Source organism: Harpia harpyja, chromosome 10 (assembly GCF_026419915.1).
Source record: "Harpia harpyja isolate bHarHar1 chromosome 10, bHarHar1 primary haplotype, whole genome shotgun sequence".
NCBI classification, from domain to species: Eukaryota; Metazoa; Chordata; class Aves; order Accipitriformes; family Accipitridae; genus Harpia; species Harpia harpyja.
Genome location: NC_068949.1, coordinates 41,469,124 through 41,491,210, shown reverse-complemented (window position 1 = coordinate 41,491,210; position 22,087 = coordinate 41,469,124). Strand labels below are relative to the sequence as shown.

Sequence of the window (22,087 nt, the reverse complement as noted above, 5' to 3'; positions counted from 1 at the left end):
GGGCCTGGGTGCACTTGGTGGGTGATGCGAAAAGATGGGGAAGTCCGATGTGTGCCTCAAGGGGATTTAATTTTAGGTGAGAACAGCCAGAATTAAACTGTATATTAGTTGCTATATAACCCTGCTACTGTATATTATCCTTACTATAATTATGTGCTATATCCATAGTACTATAGTAAGAATCACTTAGATCAAGCAAGAAAAGAACTGTGATAAAACTGAGCAAAGCGCAGTAGTGATGGAACCAGAACTGACTCCAGCATGCAACAATCCAACGGTGCACACCATCCTCCTGCTGCGCCAAATGTCACCTGCTTGTCACACTGCACTGAAGCCCAATTCTGCTCTACCGACTGGTTTTGCTTCTTCTCCCGATTTTCTCCCCCATCCCACTGGGTGGGGGGGAGTGAGTGAGCGGCTGCGTGGTGTTTAGTTGCTGGCTGGGGTTAAACCACGACACAGGTATATACATCTGCCAGCTCTGTAGGCAGCCTCATTCAGTCAGGCAACAGACACATTACTATGCAATCCATGTGAGAATTCACAGCACAAACTGGAAGAAATTCTTCCCTTACATTGACCTAGATTAAGACCTCTCTTATCTCAGTATTTTGAGAATGTAAATGAGATTAGCAATGGAGAAGTTGTCAATGATTAGCCTGAACAGGGGTGCCCACCATGTAGAGCAAAGACAAAGTATCAGTTTAGGATCAATCCAAAGCCTGCAGTTAAAAATAACAAAACAAATTCAGCTAACTAGAACAGTTGTACAATCAGGGTACTCTGTGTACTGTCCACAGGCTGAAATGAGACTGTCTGTCAGCGTGATTAGCGACAAGTTAATAACCCACCTCATTTCCATCACTTCCCTTCTGCTTTCTTCATATTTCTCTTTCCACTCAGATACTTCTCTTTCCTTGGCCACAATCTGAAACAAAGAAAGCAAAGGAAAAATACAACAGTAAAACCAAGTGATCTATTAAAGAGGAAATTAAATAACTGTATGATATTTGATTTAATATCAAATTCTAATTAACAAAGGTATAGTTTTCAAGTGCATAATGGGTTCAAATATAAGCATCCCCAGTGATTTTTTTCTTTTTCAGACTGCAAGGTGCAATTAAAAAAGTTCAGATGTGGAAATCATACTCAAGTTTTGAAAAACTAACTTAGGAAAGCAGATGCAATGTTCTTGTTTCATGATTCATTCCTGATTACAACATGGACACTTCTCAAGAAATACCATATTACACTACACTGTGTCTGATTTGGCCTGGTGCCAAACCTGAAATACTTCTGTACGTGGGTTTGGAACATGGTCCCCTGGTTTGTCCTCTAAGGGGGTTCTACTGCTTCTCTATGCATATTTAGGGCTGACTGTCCATGAAATTTTACACCCAAAGGACTGTGCTCCTTTGTGCTCCTTTCGTTCACACAATCCATCATAAAGTTTGGGATACTCTAACACTAGATTGTACCCGTTTTTTAATTGTTATTATTAGCCAGACTAATCTCGTATGTAGCTTTGTAAAATCCATAATTTTATTCCTATTTCTAGCATCTTACAATTTTTATATAATTATATAGCAATGTCGAGATGCACAGAGTACACTTGAGGTTAAAAATAAAGATTTATTTTCATATAATGTCTGCTTTTCACTTATGTCAAAAAAAGTAAGACTTGCAGTGTAGCACCTTTTGCTTCAGTAGCCTCTAGCATGGCTTTAGCATGGCTGAGGATGGTTTCAAGAATAAAACAAGTGTTCATAATATGAATCATTTGGGAGAAAACAGGAAAGAAGCAAACCACAAGGGGCACATATTTCCTTTTCCAAATTCTGAAGAAAATTACCTCTGCTCTGGCAAGTCGTAGTGCAGAGTCTAAGTCTTGCTGGGGGTAGAGAAGACCCGTGGTGCTTTCTGCATCTGAGGTGCCGATCCGGGAGTACAGTGCACTTTTAGAGATGGAAACATCTGCTGGGATAGCAGGTTCTCTCTGTGTGTTTGTTTTTTTAAATACAAAGAAATGAACCATTAAATATGTGTTTAGCTGATATGTTTTCTGGGTGTAGTGCTAGGCACCAGGGTCCTGAGCTAGGACTAGAATCCTGTGCACTACTAAATTATAACAGTAATAACACTGACAAGGAACTTTGAATTTAGCAATCATAAAATATACATTTAAGATCCATAGTAAACACCAAGACAGCCATATTACCCTTACAAAGAGAAAATAAAGACAGCACTTTGCCACCAATATTATAAGGTCCTATATTAGAAAATTTACTACTTTCTGATGCAGAAGTTTCATCAAAATATCCACAAGAAATGCATGTCAGCAGAGGAAATCAGAATTAGAGGCAGAGAGCTTGTTAAGCTGAATTCTGCTTCCATAAAAACAGATCAAGAAACCAGAAGCAAGAGGACAGCTCACTTTCTTAGGTCTGACCTGCCAATATACTGTATCTATCATAAATGGTATTACATAAAAAGTGTAAATATACAAGTGATATTGCCACCCCACTGGTATTTAGCATGCGATTAGTAAGTCAAATGAGGTTTTATTTGCAGCTGCCCGTGTTGCTCCTGTCAGCAGCCCAGATTAACGCAGGAAGACAACAGCATGTGAAACGAGTAAGAGAGCAAAACAGAGGCATGTGACACTGAGATGCACGAGATGTCTTGCCAACAACTCTAGATACAAACAATCCAAGTTACAGCACATTAAACCCACGGAGATTATAAAAGACAGTTAGGAAAATACTAAACAAAGAAAAACCCCAGATTTTTAGACACCATCCGTAGCAATGCCCTGAGAGCAGACCCCTCTGCAGCAGACACACCACCACAGCTGTATGTCCCTGTGTCCCCTACCTACGCTTTGCATCTCGCCACCAACCAGCTAACACGCACGTGCTGACCGCCTGGCTGGGTATTGCCTCTGGCAGTCTGGGAAACAAAATGTTCTTTCTCTCAGCCGCTGGTGGGTCACAAAATCATTCTGGGGGTGGATGCGTCCATATCGCTGTTGCTGGGGTTTAATGTTCCACTCCTCTGTTAAATATACATGAAACTGGCCAAAGGAATCAGGATTACTGGGGACAGGGAGAAGAGGGGCAGATGGTACAGATACCACAGCCATCACCAAAACACTGCTTCCTTACAACACTGGACTAAAACAGGCTGGAGAATCAAAATGTCACAAAAAATTAAAATAAACATTTTAAAAGAGGAAGCCCTCATGGAAACCAAACAGGGAAGCAAGTTAATGGTAAGGGGCATCTCTATGAGCTCTGTTAACGTTTCCAGGCTCCAGAGCAGAGAAAGGGGATTCCCTCTACCCGTGCAGTGCTGGGACCCCCACGACTACACTGCACAGGCGCAGGCTACATTGTCCTCGGGATAATTCTGTGAGATGGAGCCAGAGCACCTTCACTTCACAGGCTGATGACCTGCTCTGGTCCCTGCATCGCCAAGAGGGGTCCCGGGGGAGCCCCACTGTGGGGAGCACCCGATGGGAAGATGGGCTTAGCTAGCCCTGGCCAGGGACATGATCTTGCACTTACTAAGTATTCTCCTTTCTCTTTCTCTTTATATGAAATCCTTCCACCAAAAGAAGTTTCATAGGAAAGATCTTGTATCTGAGTATGGCTGAATTTCCTTGAATTTCTGTGACCTAACAAGATACTTCACATAGTACAGAACATTCAAACACACTGACTTCACTGGGCAGGACACAAATGCCCAGAAATCCCTCTCTCACTGTGTATGCATATACACGTCACTTGCTAAGCCAGTGTCAAAACTGCATTTTAAAATATGGAGTGATTTTTTTTTTTTTTTAAGCAGATTCAGTAGCAGAATTTTTCAGTGGGCTCTCATAACAATTAAAATTGTCTCTTGTGATGATGCTACATGTAGCCACAGAGAGGACTGGACCATGGCCCACAGTTTGTGTGGGTGGAGAGGGAAGTCAGGTTGATCAATGCCTTTTTCCATCCACTGATGGAAATGGGTATTCACATACAGCTTTTCTGGTACAGCAGTTCCTTGCTGCTGAAAAGGGGATAACATATTTTTACAGTTTACTTGTTACCTTTGTGCATAAAGCAATATAATCTGTTCCTTTAAGTTCACTAACGCAGTACCTTAGTCTTTAGGCTTTATCTGCAATAATTAAGAGTAGCAATCAAGATCTTTTTAATGAGTTTTTTTAGATAAAAGAGAAGAAAAGATTTTATTTTATTGTAAAAGAAGGTTGGATCTTTTTAGTTGCTTGGGTGGGGTTTTTTTAATAAAATAGCAGAGACACATTCTACTGCTTGAATCCCAGGAATGTGAAAGTGAGTAGATAATGTTTGAATCAAGGTTCAGTCCTCGTGTACACAAAGTGCACACAAATACACCTCATTAATTTCAACACCATATGCTCTTGTTTCAACAGTTACAGGAAATTTTGTCAGATGCTATTCCATAAACCATTCACTTGCTCACAGTTCTTCTCGCATAGCCTAGAATAATAGAAAGGATCCAAACCCACTGTTAATTTTGTTGCAATCCCTTCTGAGTTCTCACATCAGACCTTACTGAAGAAGCTATATTAAAAATTACATACAATGCTCACTCGAGATAAACACAGGACTAGATGTTCTGGATATCACATCTGTAGAAAACATGAAGAAACCACACCGGCTACATTAAAAGACTAGGCAAGAAAATTTAATTAGAGCAAGAATAAGCTAACCAGTACTTACAAAACACTATACTGCATCTTTACATAGGAGAGTCTCACTGATTTGCTTTTTATTTTTTTGTTCATTTTTAAACACAGGAGTCGATTGACTATTACTTCTAGCATTTATGGAGCAGGCCATCCCTTCCCTTTTTTGCTACATTTAACCATGAACACACAAAATAATGATCAATTCCAATTAGGAAGTGCAACCACAAATCTGAATTTTCCTACCTGAGCAAAAAGCACCGCAAGATCTATCAAAATTACATAGCCTGTATTCCTGAAAATATCTCCCAATATGCAACAACTACGCACGAAAAAATACATCTGGGACACAAGCTCAAACATCTGTGTAAATGCATAAACACAAAAACACATGGTGCCGTCCACAGATCTGAGTAAAAGTAAAAAAGTCAATAAATAAGACTCAGTATCCCAACTTCAAAAAAACATTATTTTAGTTCCTTCTCAAACACAAGGCAAGAATAACTGAGAGATAAAAAAGAGCCATTAGATCATCAAAGCTGTCCTCAAAAGAAAGGCCATCCTGGAGATCAATCTGTTGAACTGTAGGTATCATATTTCAAAAGTCTCCTGCAGCTTAATATGCTGGATCTCATAAAAAGATTGCTGGAAAATATTAATTGTGGCAAAAGAAACATGAATCTCCCCAAGCTCACATAAAAACGTGTCAAAGTAACTGCCAGGATGATGAAAATTTTTAAAGAAAAAAGAACACTTAAAGCATTTAATACATACTTATGCATATTTTTTATATAGTGCTCAACGCCTCACTAATATAGTTACGTTTTCTCTAGTTCTCTCTTGCATTTGAGTAAATTTACAAAAGAATAGTAATAATGACATGCAAAACAACTTAATATTTCCAAAGATGACTGTAAAAACTCTTGGAATTTAACCACTGAGCAGAAATGCTTGTGGTAGTGGTCCGACCAGTATTGTCCTAACTCTGGGAACACCTCACATGAGTCACAACCGGGGTCTTTGGCAGGAGCAACCGGTAAAAGCCCTCATGGTTTTACTTCAAAAGCTCCAAACTGATGCACAATTCAGTAACTGTTATTTGCTGCCTCCAAATATTCCTATCCTGAGAAAATAATATAACCTGACCAACAGGATGACGGTATTACCCAAAATAACTCTGTCAATGCTTTAAGTTCAACACCTAATTGCTGAGAAGGTAAGCAGTTAATTGGGGTAATAATAAGCGTAGGGATTTGTAAGTCACTGAACCTCTCACAGAAAGATTTGAGTTTGGAGGGAAATTACTACTAAATGTAGGTCACTGCAATCTTAGTGTAAATATTTGAGAGCTCAATGCACTTCCTCTTCTCCTCCCAGCATCTTTCACAGAAACCAGATATCTGACCAGAAAGGGAATAAATACACATTGATTAACCAGCTGCAGTTATCTCGCTTCAAGAAGGTCAAAGTGAAAGAAAATAGAGAAAGGCACTGGAATGGAAATGAAAACTAGTTTTTATCATACTGTTTAGAGGAATATGTATTTAGCCCTGCCGAAAATTAGCTTGCCCTTTACAAGCGCTCAAATACTGCTTGGGTGTGTATCAAATGATCTACTCTTTTAACTAATTGATGTGCATGCAGACAGGTCAATGGAAGCAAAACAAGACCTATTTGTGCTTGCAAATATACTGAAAAGCAAGTGAAATCCAAGCATAAGTTCTCTGCCTGTAAAGTTTTACTAGAAAAAATGGTGTCCCTGTTTAAAGGAAATATTCCTCCTTCGCTACCATGAGAGCCCCCCAAAGCCATGATGCACTAATCCATTTGTGCCGATGCTTTTACTTTCAGTTTCTCTCCTTTCCCTGGATTTTATTTCAACACCCAACTCTACATCGCTTCAGCATCCATAGGGCGGTGGACACAAACCCTATCGGCTTTCTGTTTAAGTTGCACCTATAAAAAATGGCCACAGGACATCCTAACGGAGACTGTTCAATAGAGAAGTGTTAATTCATCTCAGTGCTGGAAGATAGAAATCTTTGGCAATGTAAAAGTAGATGACTAGTCCTGCTGTTGTTGAAGTCTGTGACAAGAAGTTTCAGAGTAGCCAAATAACTTCCCTCTGTCTGAAAACAACTGCACATCCTTATTGTCAGGCCTAGTACTAGCAGAAAATGCTTGCATTTAATCTTCATTTTAGGTGACTTAACTTTCCATAACAAGTGCTTGTGTCTTTAGCATCCTATTCTTGTTACCCATCCTGTAATGGTTTAGCAAATGTTAAATGTAATTATACAACATTAAGAAAAGAACTGAGGCCAGCCAACCAGAAGGGAATTCTGCTACTTAGCATCCGAATTCAAGTCACTGCAGTCATCTCGTGGATCCTATTATACTTAATCCAGGCCATCAGTCACTGTAGGTCACAAGGGTTGTCATCATAGGCTAATTTAACATTAGCAACCTCCCACTGAAATAGTAAAGTTATGCAAGGACAAAAGTCCTTCCCAGCCTAACATGACACCCACAGTATTCAGCTAAAAGCATTCCTATGACTGGACCAACATGGGGCTTTGTGAACGTCAGAATGCTACCGATGCTCTGTCAGAGGGTGGAGTTTTGCTTATTTTTCTCCCCTCATCTCTGCTTATAGTTTTTGCTATCTTTGTTATACAGATTAATGGCGTTTTCTAAAAAATCACATGAAATCCATTCCCTGTTTCTAAGTTCTAAGGAGTTCATAAACTTGTTCTAGATAAAAGAAAATGCTGTTAAAAAGCATCTTTAAAATATAACTCAACATAATCAAATACATACTATAACATTTTTGCAGCTCAGAATCTTCCCTGGGTAACACTCAAGAATTCACAAAAATATGAACCTATTCTCTTCAGTCTAAAATAGTACAATTTGAGAGTTTCTGAATTGCTGGCCGGTAAGAAAAATGCAGATGTCTAACAGAAGTTTTTTGTATAACCCGTGGAAGAGCATCTAGGTATTGTTATGTGTTTCATCTCGAGTGTTTCCTGGTGCTGGAGAGCCTGACTGCTGCATGTTACAGCAAAGTGCTGGGAGGACAAGGAGGCAGAGAGAGAATAAGGAGGTAGAGAGGATCTCGAGAGGATCCCATCTCACCCTCTTCTGACACCCGCCACTGAGGGTAACAGAGCAAGGGGACACAGTCAGACACAGGCTAGTACTCATACAGGAGAATGGTATTTATTTTATCCTCCTTTGTTCTTTCCGTTCCTAATTAGAAGGTTATGCTTGGTTTCTAATGAAGACAATGGCACATCTTTCTTGATTAAATAAAAGATTATAGCTACATACTTTAAAACACCCATAAATCTGTAAGGAATTAGTTTATTTCGGTAAGTATATGTGCACCATGGAAACAGCTGGCTCACGGGCTATTTAAGGTAAGCAAAAGAAATCAAATATAATAATTATTTTTTCATAAAAGTACAGTTAATGTGAAAAAAACATCTTTACTTTTATGAACTAGCTATTTTATGACTGATCTTTAAAGCACCAAGAAATTCTGCCCTAAAACCAGCCCAAATGTTGTTATGATGCAATGAACTCAAGATTATACTGGATAGGGCAAAAGACTTGCCCCTGACTTATTAATGGACAGTATAACAAGAGGAAGGTCCCTGGAGAAAAACATTTCAGAAGCACATTCTCCTCATTTGGAATAAATGCAGCAGGACACTGCCATCCCTTCAGCATCCCATTCAGCTGATACCACCTCCCAAGAAAGCCACTAACATTTCTGGCTTGACTTTTTTTGTTAAAAGTACCATGAAGGCCATCATAAACGGGCTGTGCAACTGGCTAACCACGAAACTTAGCGCATCAGAGCAAGCTTTTCCATCTCGTTCCAAACACAGTGAGGACGATGTGCAACCCTAGAGCAGTGCAAAGCATCACTCTGAGGCAGAACTACCCAGCGCAACCTGGAAGTAGCAATAAAAAACAAGGTTCAGATCTTCATGAATAAAGACACATTGTGTTGGGAGGCCTTTTTATCTTGGGAGCTCTATCGTCCTTCCAAACCTGCTGTAGTCGCTTTCTTCAGATGCCTGAGGGCAAGGTTGATTGAATTTCTCACTTCTAAACTCTGAGGGTCAAGGTGCCTGATTTCTAGCTGAAAATACCAACAAAAGGCAAAATGTCCCTACAGTCAAAATCTATAGCAGCTTTACAAGAAGTAGGTTTGGTACTGTTTTGCCATCAAACATTTTAGAACAAACCTTGCTTAGATAAATGACAAATGGCCACCTGGATTGCAGAATCTGTCTCCTGTGAAAGGCATGTGCCTGCTTCTTGCCTTCAAATTCGCCTTTTGTTAATTTGGATGTAGTGGTACTCTGTGAGTGGAGCCAGTGACAGCACTTCTGTGTGCAGTACTGCTTTCAGCATGCTCTTTGATGTCACACTGAGGCGCGCACAGCTTAGCACTGCACTCTGAGAGCCTTAGTTACCTTGTTAAAGAAAAAGCAGCACTCGGTTGCTTAGTCTGTGCACACTCACACACACATGGCAGGCACAAAACAGATACCTTGGAGCAGAAAGAAGACAGGGTAATCTGCCTGGCTAACTTCAGCGCTTCTATCCTCATTGCAGCAAACTCTAACTCCTCCTGTCAAGTGTTTGGTTGTGAGCAATCCACAGAAAAAAATGTATTAAGAACATAGCAAAAATGTTTAACACATTCAAAAATGGAATGTTGTATTTTAATGTATAATTCTGACAATTCCTGGGTGACAAACGCATCCCGTATTCCTTTCATGACTAGAACATCAATACAAAACTCCAGTTTTTGGTTAGTTTTGAGGTAGCCGTATAGGCAATTTTTATTAGGGGGTAAGTATGAACAATTCTTTGGGTGAAATAAAAGTTTTCTGAAGCTGTTTTTCACAGACTCCTTTCATTTTCATTTTATGTGAATTTATGCCAGCTGCTGCTCTCAATTCAACCTTTGTTGTTTTAAAATTTTACTATAAATATTCTAGAAAATATGCCTGACATACAGAAATGGTCTACAGATCAATTTGCTTTTCCTAGAAGAAGCCATGCCAAATTCTGCATTAGATAGATTACTAGAAAAATTTTCATTGCAGCAGAATTAGGGCCTAAATCTCTGAAAATGAATCTATGCATACAGACCTACTAAGGCCAGGTGTCAAGACAACTCTCCACACATCAAGTCCTGTGTTCAAGCTTAAAAGATTTGCTTTATAAAGACTTCTGCAAAATATATACATCAGTGATATAAGATAGCTGGAAGTGTTGATGAAATTTAAGTTAATGTATTTCATGAATTAAACTAAAATATCTCTGTTCCTTAAGTTCCTGAAAGGCCAAAGTTACTTTGGAAAGAATCAAATCATTATTTTGCTTCTTTCCCACCTCCCATCCAAGCCTCCTCCCACCCCTTTCAGATGAGGCAAACCATTCCTCTACCTGTGTATAGACAAACTTAAAGAAAAGTGACATTTATATTTCTGCTACAAACCTGAAGTTTCTGAGCAAATACTGGGGGGTTCTTTTCTGCTAAGTCAGGATCTAGATATTCAGGCTGATCACATATTGAGGTTTTCTTAGATATCCTATTGAGAAGAGCATCAGCAGAGACAAAGGAGTCTTCAGGAGATGTCTGAAGGGTAAGGAGGATATAGAATAAGCAACAGAGATTTTGCCCAAGTAGTTCAGGCCAAAAGCAACATACGTGTCTGCAAATCTTTGATTCCTAGTAATTGCACGCCCCACTGATGATTACTTTTGAATACACGACTCATAGGTGTGACAGGCAAACATCAAGAACAATTCTTCCTAATTCAAAAGCTGAGTAAATTTTCGAGGACTAACATGAAGTAAGTAATATTAGGACCTCTAAAGCAATGGCTTTGAAACCATAGACCACAGCCCACTCTCAGTACTTCTACAACAGTTTTCAAACAGTTACCATAGGTTTTGTTCATACAGCAGCTTATGTTTGGTTCAGGCATCTCTAAGGTAGTGCAAAAGCTTTGAAGACCACCAAAACTGAGGGGAACCTCAGCAAGACTCTTTGCAGCCTTTCCAAAGTCTGTTGCTCCTTACTGGGGATAAACTAAGTCATGTTCACAGTTATAACATCATCAGGATAAATGCACAGTATGAGGGTGGACAGAATTAGAATGACAAAACCAAGACCACTGGGATTTGAGTACCCAAGAGTCCCTGCAGTGAGAAAGTATTCAAGCTCATAAAAAATGTTTTGTGAGATGGTATCAACAGCATTGTTAATATAAATTAAGCATAGTATTAAAGTGAGCTGCTTCTTGTTTTGACTCCTCAGTAAATATATTGTCATATAGCTTAGCATGCCTATTGGTGTAGGCATTCGTGAAACAAGTTTGCCTGGAAATGCAGAGGCCTTGAGGGAACCTTCATGAATTTGAGAACCAATGCTCTGAAGTCTGTATGTAGCGCAAGCTGGAAGCAAGGAAGGGCTCATCACTAATTCAAATCCAACCCAGAGAAGCCACTAAAAAAAGTGATTTAACTGGAAGCTGGAATGAGTTCTAATGATCAAAAAAGTGAATTTTACATCATCAGTATCAGATGACAACAATACAGTTAACAGTTTATATGAAAATGTGAAAGGGCACCTGTTCTTTACCAACAAAATTTTGAAATTTCACAGTACATGCAACAGAACAAATCATGTCTATATTTATATGAAACCACTTACTTTATATATAAAATATTTCTTCAAATATTGGGTTAAAGCACAGGGTAAAAAGGCCTGTGTCATAAAAAAAGCACTTCAAAGTATCAACTTGGAATAAGGTATCACAAGAACATGTTAAGCTACATTAAGAATTCAGAAAATTCTTCTGAATTCCATCTGTTCCATCAACCTACCTCCCTCATTTGGGTCCTACCACATGCTGCTACCAAGATCTTCAAGTATCAGGTTGAGTTTCACTCTACTTTGGAGATCCACCTTTGCTACCTCTTATATGACATGAGAAATCCCTGCAGGAAAATGATTCCAAAACTCTTATCATAAATTACTTACTATTTCAATAGCCTCTGGAGTTGTTCCTAGGGTCATGGGCTCTAGGTCTTTCTGCTTTGACTTATCAGGTGACTGTACATGTGCCTCTTGGCTGGCAGCTAGGACTCGGGAAGCTGGATGTTGTATTTTCATTCCAGAGGATTGCTGGGCTTCAGGGTCTTCAAAACTTGACCTGGAAAAAGATTGTGTACATGCTTTCAGGGTGGAGCACAAGGCCCTTACAATTCTGCTTTTGGTAACAACTAAGCAAGTCCTCTTTGTATCCTTATATCCCATAACACTTTGCAATATCCTTTCAAAGCAATGCACCAGAGTCATCTAAATAAAGCCAGTTCCATCAGAAATGTTATGCACATTCCTTAAATATTTCTCACTTGCCTTTTTACCCCTTTCTCATTGTGACCTACATCTCTCCCAACAAACAACCTTTACTAACAAGAATAGATGTCCTTAACAAGCAAAGTTTTTGGAAGTAAATACAACCCCCACATCCTGTTCTTATAAACCAGACTCCTTGTTCAGAAAATATATCTAGGAAAGGCCAAGTGAAAAGTTGCAATTAGGAGATTTCTAGATTGACATGAAAAAGACCTCAGTATCTGAGAAAAAACCTTTAAGTAGGAAGCCACTGTTTAGTGAAACAGTTGCCACTGTGACTATTTAGTAAGAATATGAGGGAGAAATATATGTCCTTATTCCTTCCCATTATAAAACTTCTGTATCTTTGCCCTCTATTCTCTATCATATGTGTACACAGATGGGAACCTATTTTTAAACAAACAACTCGGTAACACAGAGGCAGAGAGAGGAAGAATTGCCTGTGTACGTGCTATGATGGTAACCCATTTCCCTGACATACTTTTCCATTGCTGAATTTGCTTGCAGTAACATACCCTGAGCATGGTGTTGTGGAATCAGACAGTCTGATGGGAGGTGATTTGACTGGGCTCTCCTGCTGTGCATCAAACATTAGGTATAAAGATTGTTTCTTCAGGGTGCTATCATCCTGCTGGCAACAAGAAAAGAAAGACTCATTAAGCAACTCAACCATTCTCTATTAAAGCTAATTCAGGTCACTGAAGCCTTAAGTGACCAAATGACTTGACAGGAAACTAATAATATAGGACTGTAATATAGACTATGCTAACTGATATTGAGATGATCCCTTTAAGGGAGAAACCATTAAAGAACAAAACCTAAACAGTTCACTCTTTGTAATGGCTCTTTGTCTCCCACTTTGGGGTTAATCAGATTTCTGGTCCTGTCAGGTAGGAGGCATCCCTTGACTGAAAGTGTTACTAAAATATTCACTGAAACTTCTCATCAATTTAAGCACCTGACATACACGCTTGATTTTTCTAACCTCCCCTGTGGATATACACCCATTGGATCTAGTCAAGCTATCAAATCCATGAATTAAACAGAAGTAAGGCAAAACAACTGATAATGTATAGTACTGCATTCCATATTTCACATTCATTCTGTATTCTCTCCTCATTCCCTCCATCTTCTTAAAATTTTTACTCTCAGTTTCTTAAAATAGTTCACTAGCTGATGTAGACAGCTCTGTACTCTACACTGCTGGAAACAGTGATTTGCTTTTAATCTCCAGAAAGAACTACTATGATGCTAGCTTAAAAATAAAATAATAAAATGGAACAAGCTCTACAGGACATAGGACAACAAAGCACATGCAATTTACCCCAGTTATGCCAATTTAAAGGAACTGGCTTTGCAAATCTGCTGCAGGCACACTGTAATTAATTTAAGGGGTAGCGAGGCTGATGGCATTATCAGGATAGTATATTATGACAAGGGAATGCAAATGAATGGAAATGGAAGTGAGAACTTACAGGCACAGAGGAGCCTATTTTCTCCATATATTCTATTTCATATGAGTTGCCATATTCCAATTCTGTAACAGAAACAAAAAAGAGCCATTAAATACACGCCATGAAATGATTTTTGCAGAAGTAAAAGAGATCTCTTCTCATTTACAAGGGCCACTCCCATTCTGCTCAATACTTTTCTATGAGGTATTAAAAACAGACTACACAGAGAGAAAGCAGAAGGTGCACTGATTTTCAACAATGAACCTATGACACATTTCAGGCAAAAATTTCAGCTTTATCAATTTGCTGAAGATTCTGCCCCAGGGGCCAGAATATTAAGAAAGTTTCAGAGTGCTTTCAGAGCACAGATAACTTTCCTCTATCATGTTATCTTATCACAGAAAACACATTTTTCAATAATTGATAATGCTGATACCAGTTTCCTTTAATGTACACAAAAAGATTTTAAAAGCTGTTGAGAAATGAAGTAATCTCTATTTCTTAATGTTTATCACACAATTCTTAATTAAGAAGGACTACTGTGGTATCACTTAAGATAAAAAGATACATAAAATACTTGTATGCTCATTGAACAAGGGGTGAGAGAACAGCCCAGCTTACTGGGCTGTTTTCACATTTTAGTTTCGGAGGAAAAGCCTAAGGCAGGAAGATTTACAAAGAACCCTAAATCTAAACCCTAATCAAAATGCAAATCTTCACTGGTTCTCTACTTCTAATCTCCTAATTACACTGGAAGGAATAACCAGCATTTCTTTCCAATCCATGGTCACCCAGTAGCTGATATAGAAGCAGACAGATAAAACACAGCAAAACGGAAAAGAGAAGATTCCTTCCTGCACCCAAAAAAGGCAAAGACTTTGTTCAATGACACCCTAATTTAAAAATTAAAAACATAATTAATTTGTCCTAATGCTGTATTTTACTCTGTTTCCATGAGTTAATTCAATAAACCACTTGTATAATTTAACTTCCGTTATAGGTAAGTTCTAATGAATGGCACACTAGCATTTACATTATGATAGAACTATGTGCTAAAATTCTTATAGATTTAGGCAGTTTTTGAAAAGTAGGGCTTATATCAGGAAGATGGTAACCATCATTAAAACGTCTGTTCTTTAAAAACAAACGAACCCTAAAGATAATCTCTTACTGTTTTGTAAAAAAAAAAAAGTTTCAAAGGGTACAATGGGAGTTTACAACGCTCAAAATATTTTTATAATAAAAAGCAACATAGAGTACAAGCACCGTAATTCCACAAGTCTATGTATTATTTTGTCAAACAACCACTGAAGAGGAACAGCCACAAACTCTCAGTACCTGACATGTGGGAGATATTAATAGTAAAACGTCTAAGCGAAGAGAATGCTATTATAGCAGGCTCCTCGCGTTTAAATTCCTAGCACCGTATGTTTTTAATGGTAATAGGGAGGCAGGCAAGATGGACAGCCTCCTGGTATCAGATACAGCCTTCTTCCTAGTGAAAGCAAAAATAAAACTGAAACGATGAGATCCAAACCACCTACTAGATGCAAAACTGCAGAAGAAAGCATGAAATACCAGACAACAGCACCCAGCGTTTAGTAACTGCATTTCTGTATTTCATTTATCTACACATAGCCCAATGAGGTGCATCAGGAATGTTCATGGGGCAGCTTTATGACCCCAGAGAGCGATCCATGAGTGAGCGTACAAGCATGCTCATGGGCAGGAGACGTACCGGCACTGTCCTCTGCTGGCACAGCCAGCAGTGATCTTCCATCTGCCTGCAGGGCTGGTAGCGGCTTTGCAATTGCAATCCAAACTGACTTTTGGGACAACACGTATTTAACTTTACTGAATTAAAAAAGGCAGGACACAGATGGAAATACTTCAGCTAGAAACGAAAGGAGTAACATGGCTCGCTACACGCAGTTTGTTTCATCTCATTGTTCTCAGAAGTTTCCAGCATAATTAGACTCTATCTCCTCCCCTAGGTATCTCCTCTAAGACATCATCTCCCCTCCAAAATCTTAGGCTCCGGCTATCTCTATACATTCAAAATTACAAATGCCCAGGATATCCCATGAAGTAAGATATTTATCTTTTATAAATACATACAACAGACTTACTAAGTGATGTCCTCCAACTCCTCCTACAAATAGCTGCAAGATTACATCAGAATTTTCTGTTAATAATTACTGCTTATTTCTGGTCTGTGCAACACGAAAATGGCAGCAGTTATAAGCAGCACATGCAACAGATGAGAGCTGGATGTATTGGCTGACTCAGTAGTTGGGCTCTATCTGTACAAAAGCCATGTTAGGTTACAGGATAACACTCATACTAGTATCTGGGAGGGATAAAAATATTCGCACTGAGAAAGAGCCCTGGAATTACTCAAAAATTTCTCAACGCCGCAGGAGCAAGGCTGTCAAGGGAAAAAAATTATTATTTTTAAGAGATCTGAAAAGCGGAAGCATTGTTGATTATAATTAGCATGTAATCTGAAACTCCGACTATACCATGCAGCACACATGAGACAAGACAATTAGCATTTAATTAGGAGCTTTGCTCACTTTCTTCTACCCACTTTGATAGCTAAAACAATTGCCTTAGAGTATCTCTCACTATTCTTTTGTTCCATTTCCTTCCATATAATTTCCATTTTCCCAGATTTGGGGGGCTTATTTTCTAAAAAGTATTTCTTTAAGTTATTTTTTTTTAATACAAATGAAGTGAAGCCGATGTCTAAAATTTGTAATTTTGTAATAAAGCCAACGGATTTATCCAGACTGAAATACTTACCTGTACAGGAGACTCAACAGATTTCCAAAAAGCCCAGGCCACGCAAACATATAAGCACATGTATATGAACATGTGCAGTGCCATAAAAAACACTGTGATTATTTGTGCCTTTTAATGTCAAACACATTTGACCTAAAAGCTTGGCAGTTCTTAATTAAGCAAAAACTCCTCAGACCCAGTCTAAAATGGCATAAAGTAGCTTTAATGGTAGATTGGGACATGGGTTGAAAGGTTAGGGGAAAAAAAATAAATTCTGATCAAAAAGAAAAAGTTTAAGCCAAGTTAAACTCATACATTCTTCCCACCCACAAAGCTGAAAATCTGCCCTTGGAGCAGATGTTGCAAAGCAGTATTCCCTCTGGTAACCCCAAGGAAGGCCACACAGATTTTCTAAATTCTGTCTCTTCCACATTTCACAGACCTGGAATAACAGTTCTCTTAACAGAAACTTCCAGATTTAGCTCACGACTGCTTATAGGAAGGTACGATAGGAAAAATCTTAATAAGCTGATCTAGAAGGAAATGTTATCTGGCACGTGAATGATAACTATCTTACACAGGGGGTATCCTGGACATTTTTATGCATAAAGATACCTGGATCCTAGGAACCTGGAGTACAGACAGCATGCTAAGGGTCTTAATGCAATACACAAACTTTGAACAGAATTCTAACCTGGGATCTTCTCCCATTCAGGATAGAGGAACAGGCTCAGGCAAAATCAGGAGTTCAGTGACTCTGGATCCAAGAGCACTAAGCGAGAGCAGTATCAGACCCCCGTCTCCCGTGAAGGCACAGAGAGAACAGGTAGCACGCACAGAAGAACAGAGCATATCTACAGTTAATCATACAAAGGAAGCAAAAGCCTTTCTCTGAAGTCGCCTCTTTCAATTTCCGTTAAGCTTCCTCTCTACTCTTTCTTGAAAACTCAAGGTCGGACTATTAGGGTCTTACATTCAGCTCCCCATAATTGCCAAGCTCCCCAGACTGGTCCAAAGAGCATCATTTTTTAGGGTTCCCAAATAATACAGTTTGCATTCAGCAAAGTACATGCCAACATCCTTGAACAAACCAAAACCCCTTTCTCAATAAACACAACATTAGCTGGATGCAGACAGTACTTTATAAAGCATACCCTCTGTAGGAGAGCTGAACTTAGTCTCATTAACAAATGTAGACAGATCAGACGGTTGTGGGTAATCCTGCTTATCCGTGTTCAGGTCCACAGTCATGCAGGTCCATTTCTGACTGGTCACTGAAGATGCCAGTTTCTCCTCATCTGTTGCATGAACCACCGTGGATATGACGGGAGGTGTTTCTGGAGTAGGCAGTGGAGTGGGATCCTGCAGAAAACAAGTGCCAATTAATTCTATTATCTTTCATTAACATGGTGAATAGTTAACTGTCTGAATTCCTTTGCATGACCACACTCATCTTTTTAATTCCGTATTCTTTGCTGCAGCTCTGTATAAAATACTTAATGAAAAATATTAAAGTACTTCATTTAGAATTCTACTAGCAGCAAGTTTTCCCAGTACAACTAAACTCTTTGATGAGAAACACTTGCATTGCAAAGCTGCCTTGATAACAAGGAAGAAAGAAAACCCAGAGCCACTTACACCCGTTAGGCACTTGACATAAGTGGCACACATCACCCATGACTGAAGTCTTTGACTACCCAAACCTACTTTTTAGGCTTCCCTCATAGGAGCAAATGTTCATAGGTCTGTGAGGTCACGAACCCTTTCTTCACTTCTACACTGTCAAGCAGCACAAATAAAAGGGTGGGATGGATAACAGAAAGACAAACAGCAGCATGGAAGGAGCTGTGCCACATCAAAGCAGTTAGGCCTTTGTAGGCAGAACAGCTTTTGTTAACTTCTCTTCCAAGAAAACCACCTGCTGGCAGTTTACAACAAGGAATAAAACCATTCAAGCACATGTTCCTGGTAGATCAGCCCACTTGTTTTATTTCTATTTCCCTTCCAGCCCACCAATTTGATGCATTTAGTTTCTTACTTTCTAATCTAAAAATGCCAGGGAGGATAGTTACGTCTAGTTTTTCAGACAACTGATTGAAGATATTTATTCATATTGTCACTCCATTGCAACACAGGACTTTCTGAAGTACATTTACTAATGGTCTAACTGGAATTCCCAGAGCAAATATTAGATCTAATAAACACTGTATACATGCTTCTAGAGACCAAAAGGTTAATACCTTATGATTATAGCCCAATGTGCTAACTGGACACCAATATGCTTATATTCTTTACAAAAACCTCTTCTATTATTAAAAGTACAATTTGACAATTAAATAAATCAAATATTCCTTTTTTGCCCCTACAAGAACACAAATTACATACATCAAAATAAGGCAGTACTTTACCTGAGAAGGAGGATCAGATAGCGGGGATCTTTTTGGTGATTTTTTCACCCTAAATGTATCACTGAAAATAAAGTTAAAACAGTTAATGGTAATACCAGAAAGAATCCAGTAATTTCACACCTAGCAAGAGACAGCCACAGACAATGCAACCTCTGTAAGCCCTTCTGCTTTAAAATCCCATCCATTAGGCAGCAGCACCACAGAGAAACATGCCATAAGTACATATTCTGGTCATGCACTTGGAACAGGCCTTGATTCCCCAAAAGCTGAGACAAGCAGGATTGCCATATTTTTCATGCTAACTACTGACACATTTACAGAACAGAGTTGCTGCTCGATTGGAATTCAAATCTCTGCTCCACCACAGACATCCTCAGTGGCCTTAAGCAAATCATTTAGCTTCTGTCTGCTTCAGTTTCCAAAATTAGGTCTAAATCACATCTTTACCTGAGAAATAAAACTGTGATAAGCTTGGGCAGTAAGTTCCAATGACCCCACAAATAATTAAGAAAAAAATTGGTATGCTTTGGATGCACTACATAAAAACAGCTGAGGCAGACGCTGTCCCCAAGATGCCAGAACAAAGCTCTATCGTTACAAACGTATTTCTTTTAAAGAGGGTCTGTTGTGCACAACAACAAATATGGCAATTCTGCTTCCAGTTCCCCTGACAGCTCACAGTGCAAAATGGGAGCATGGACATTGAAGCCCTTCAAAATCCCATGGGTTTCAATCAGGCAAAAGGAATGAAGAACATACATTATGTCTTGGTGTATAATTATGAATGTTGCCTTTATGTTTGTTCACAATTGGTTAAAAATATTTTCTAACCAGGAAAAAACCAATTATCCACCTGTTCCCTTGATGCATATTGCCAGAGTTATTCAAACACATTCATATTACTAACTAGAAGAGGGAGAAAAATTCACAGCAAACTCACTGATAAAGACTTAATGTTTGAACTGAGATGCAGTGGCAAAAATTACTGCCCACCAGCTCATCCCTGATCAATGATAGCAAGATCAACATTAGAAATTATAATGCTGGGTTTCAATTGGTAGAGGGTAAATCAATACCACATCTAGAGGGGAAAATAAATCGGACAGCTGAATATTGGTGTGTTCAATGCTACTAATTATCTAGTTATGATGCTAGAAGTAATCAGGATAACTTATCCTTTAAGAAGGAGAAAGACTTTATGCAGTATTTACGAAAGACTGATTGTACAATGTTGTTGTACAACAGAAGAAATACAACTTTCGTATTTTAACTCAAAGATACAAAATCCATACAGTTTTTAAAAGAGGATCTTCTTTGATAGGCAAACAGATAATGAGGCAATAGATTCCTCAAACTCATTCACGGCCAGGCATCTTACTTAAAATAGCTTTCATATGTGCCAGTGAAGTGAAATAGTTAACATAAAAGCTTCATGCTGAATAACTGATCATGCTGCAAAATAAATTAAGTAAAATTAAAAAGCCCATAAATCAAAGAGGAAACTTGAATTGTTAGCTTAGAATTACTTACAACAGAGAACATACAGACATCACATCTTCTACCATCCTAAGACAAATAAGACAAAGAAAAGAGAGACAGACAGAAGGAACTGACAAAAAAGATAAACCTACAAATACTCTGTTAATGTTAATGTGTTAAGGCAATCAGATCATGCATATTTTCTACCTGTATAATCTTAACCCCTAGTTTTTATTGTGAAATACATGGGGAGAAAAAAAAATTCATCAAGTCCTTCAATGTTTTCAAATTCAATAGTATACTTTTGACACGCTTTCATCTTACAAAACACATTTTTCAAAGCTGATGCCTCCGAGTTAAGTTCCTTTCAACATACTAACCATCCTTGCCTTCCCTGATGGTAGCCACCTGCTTTCTTTTCAAAACACAGTATTTGTTATTATATGGGATGTAAAACTGTTCTTCAATAGCAGCTAAGGTTAAGGAAAGAGCACAGTTATGCAAGGTTTTTTCATATCTGCTGATTTGTTACAATAGTACAGAAGAAGCTACTTGACCATTTCAAACCATTTACCTAAGTCAGGAAAGAAAATTACATTTCTTTAAATCTCTCATATTTTGGCTGTCACTCAAATCTAACTTTGTGTTCTGACAGAACAAGCTGATTGCCCCAAAACCAGAAGCAAACCTTGCTAAACAATTAAGGCTAAGAAAAGTTTTCATCTACTTATAAGCTTGCCAGCTTCTGCCTGGCTCTTCTCACGTGGAATGCTCTTGAAAGCTAGCGCCTTGCATTTCTAAACACAGCCTCCAATCATCCAACAGTTTTGACAGCAATGTCTACACAAGCCACCTATCTTTACTCATCACTATAAGCAGGCACTCGAGAGGCATCAGCTGCTCTTTGCTCAGGATCATCTGAGCAATATGATCTATCTCAAAATGGCTCAGCACTTAGGTATATGACCAGAGAGTAATTTGCGTCGAACTGGCATCTCTTCTAAAAATCTTATCTTTTCACACGGAGGTCAACGCTTAGACTGCTACAGGTTTCATTCAACAATAAAAACTGTTTGTTTTTATTGATTTAACACAGGTAAGACCTAACATATGGCACAGATTCAAAGTAGCACAAGCTTAGCAATGGCTTAAGCTCCTGCCTGGCTGCTTCACCTCCCATAGGTCTAACCTAGAAATCGCTGTCTTTCCATATGAGGAACAAATTTTCAAACTGGTCCATAGAGTTTTATTTCTGCACCCCTCAATAATGCTAATAAAAACTCCTGGCTTTGCAAAATTGTCCATTAATTAGGTTGGAGAAGCCCTGGTATATTACAGTATCATTTCCTAATTCAAACACCCTCCTTTCTGCCTCTTGGAGCTGAAGCATTTTCCACTGGCTTCTCTCTCCTGTCCCACCGTGGGAGCATTGCCAAGGAGGGTCCTACACCCCATCTCCCTGCCTGGCCAGGGGTTCTCCTGCACTGGACCCCACAGAGGAGCCATGCCGAGTGCCCCTTCCATGGAGAAGAGAGACCAGAGACAGGCAGAGAAAAATAAAGCCACTGCTTCCCCTGGCATCCCCCAACAAGCCTTAGGCTAATTTTCTTCTAGAAAGTATTATGGCTACAGGCTGCACTGTGTATTAATAAGCATATTGTCACCTTTGTTAGAAACCACTTGCAAGTGCAGACACATAACACAACGCAGTGAAAACAGTCGCAAGCAAGGGCTGGGAATTCCTGCAAACCTCCTGACCAAAGAACCTGTAAGCCCTGCTCTAGGCTAG

The 22,087-nt window shown here is 39.0% G+C and overlaps 1 protein-coding gene across 11 annotated transcripts in view; it reads right to left on the bottom strand.

Moving 5' to 3' along the window:
- Positions 1 to 22,087, bottom strand: part of TACC2 (transforming acidic coiled-coil containing protein 2) — a 155,498-nt gene that overhangs the window by 19,454 nt on the left and 113,957 nt on the right. For 4 of the 11 annotated variants that reach the window (XM_052798555.1, XM_052798557.1, XM_052798563.1 and 1 more), the window contains 10 exons: positions 20,350 to 20,385; positions 18,820 to 18,880; positions 17,566 to 17,773; positions 13,649 to 13,710; positions 12,689 to 12,804; positions 11,796 to 11,967; positions 10,245 to 10,385; positions 9,288 to 9,368; positions 1,853 to 1,996; positions 852 to 928 (listed from right to left, as the gene is read on the bottom strand). In XM_052798555.1, coding sequence (XP_052654515.1) covers positions 852 to 928; positions 1,853 to 1,996; positions 9,288 to 9,368; positions 10,245 to 10,385; positions 11,796 to 11,967; positions 12,689 to 12,804; positions 13,649 to 13,710; positions 17,566 to 17,773; positions 18,820 to 18,880; positions 20,350 to 20,385 — 1,098 coding nt within the window. The remainder of the gene's footprint in view (positions 1 to 851; positions 929 to 1,852; positions 1,997 to 9,287; positions 9,369 to 10,244; positions 10,386 to 11,795; positions 11,968 to 12,688; positions 12,805 to 13,648; positions 13,711 to 17,565; positions 17,774 to 18,819; positions 18,881 to 20,349; positions 20,386 to 22,087) is intronic. The other 7 variants (XM_052798556.1, XM_052798561.1, XM_052798558.1 and 4 more) reach the window with 7 other exon arrangements.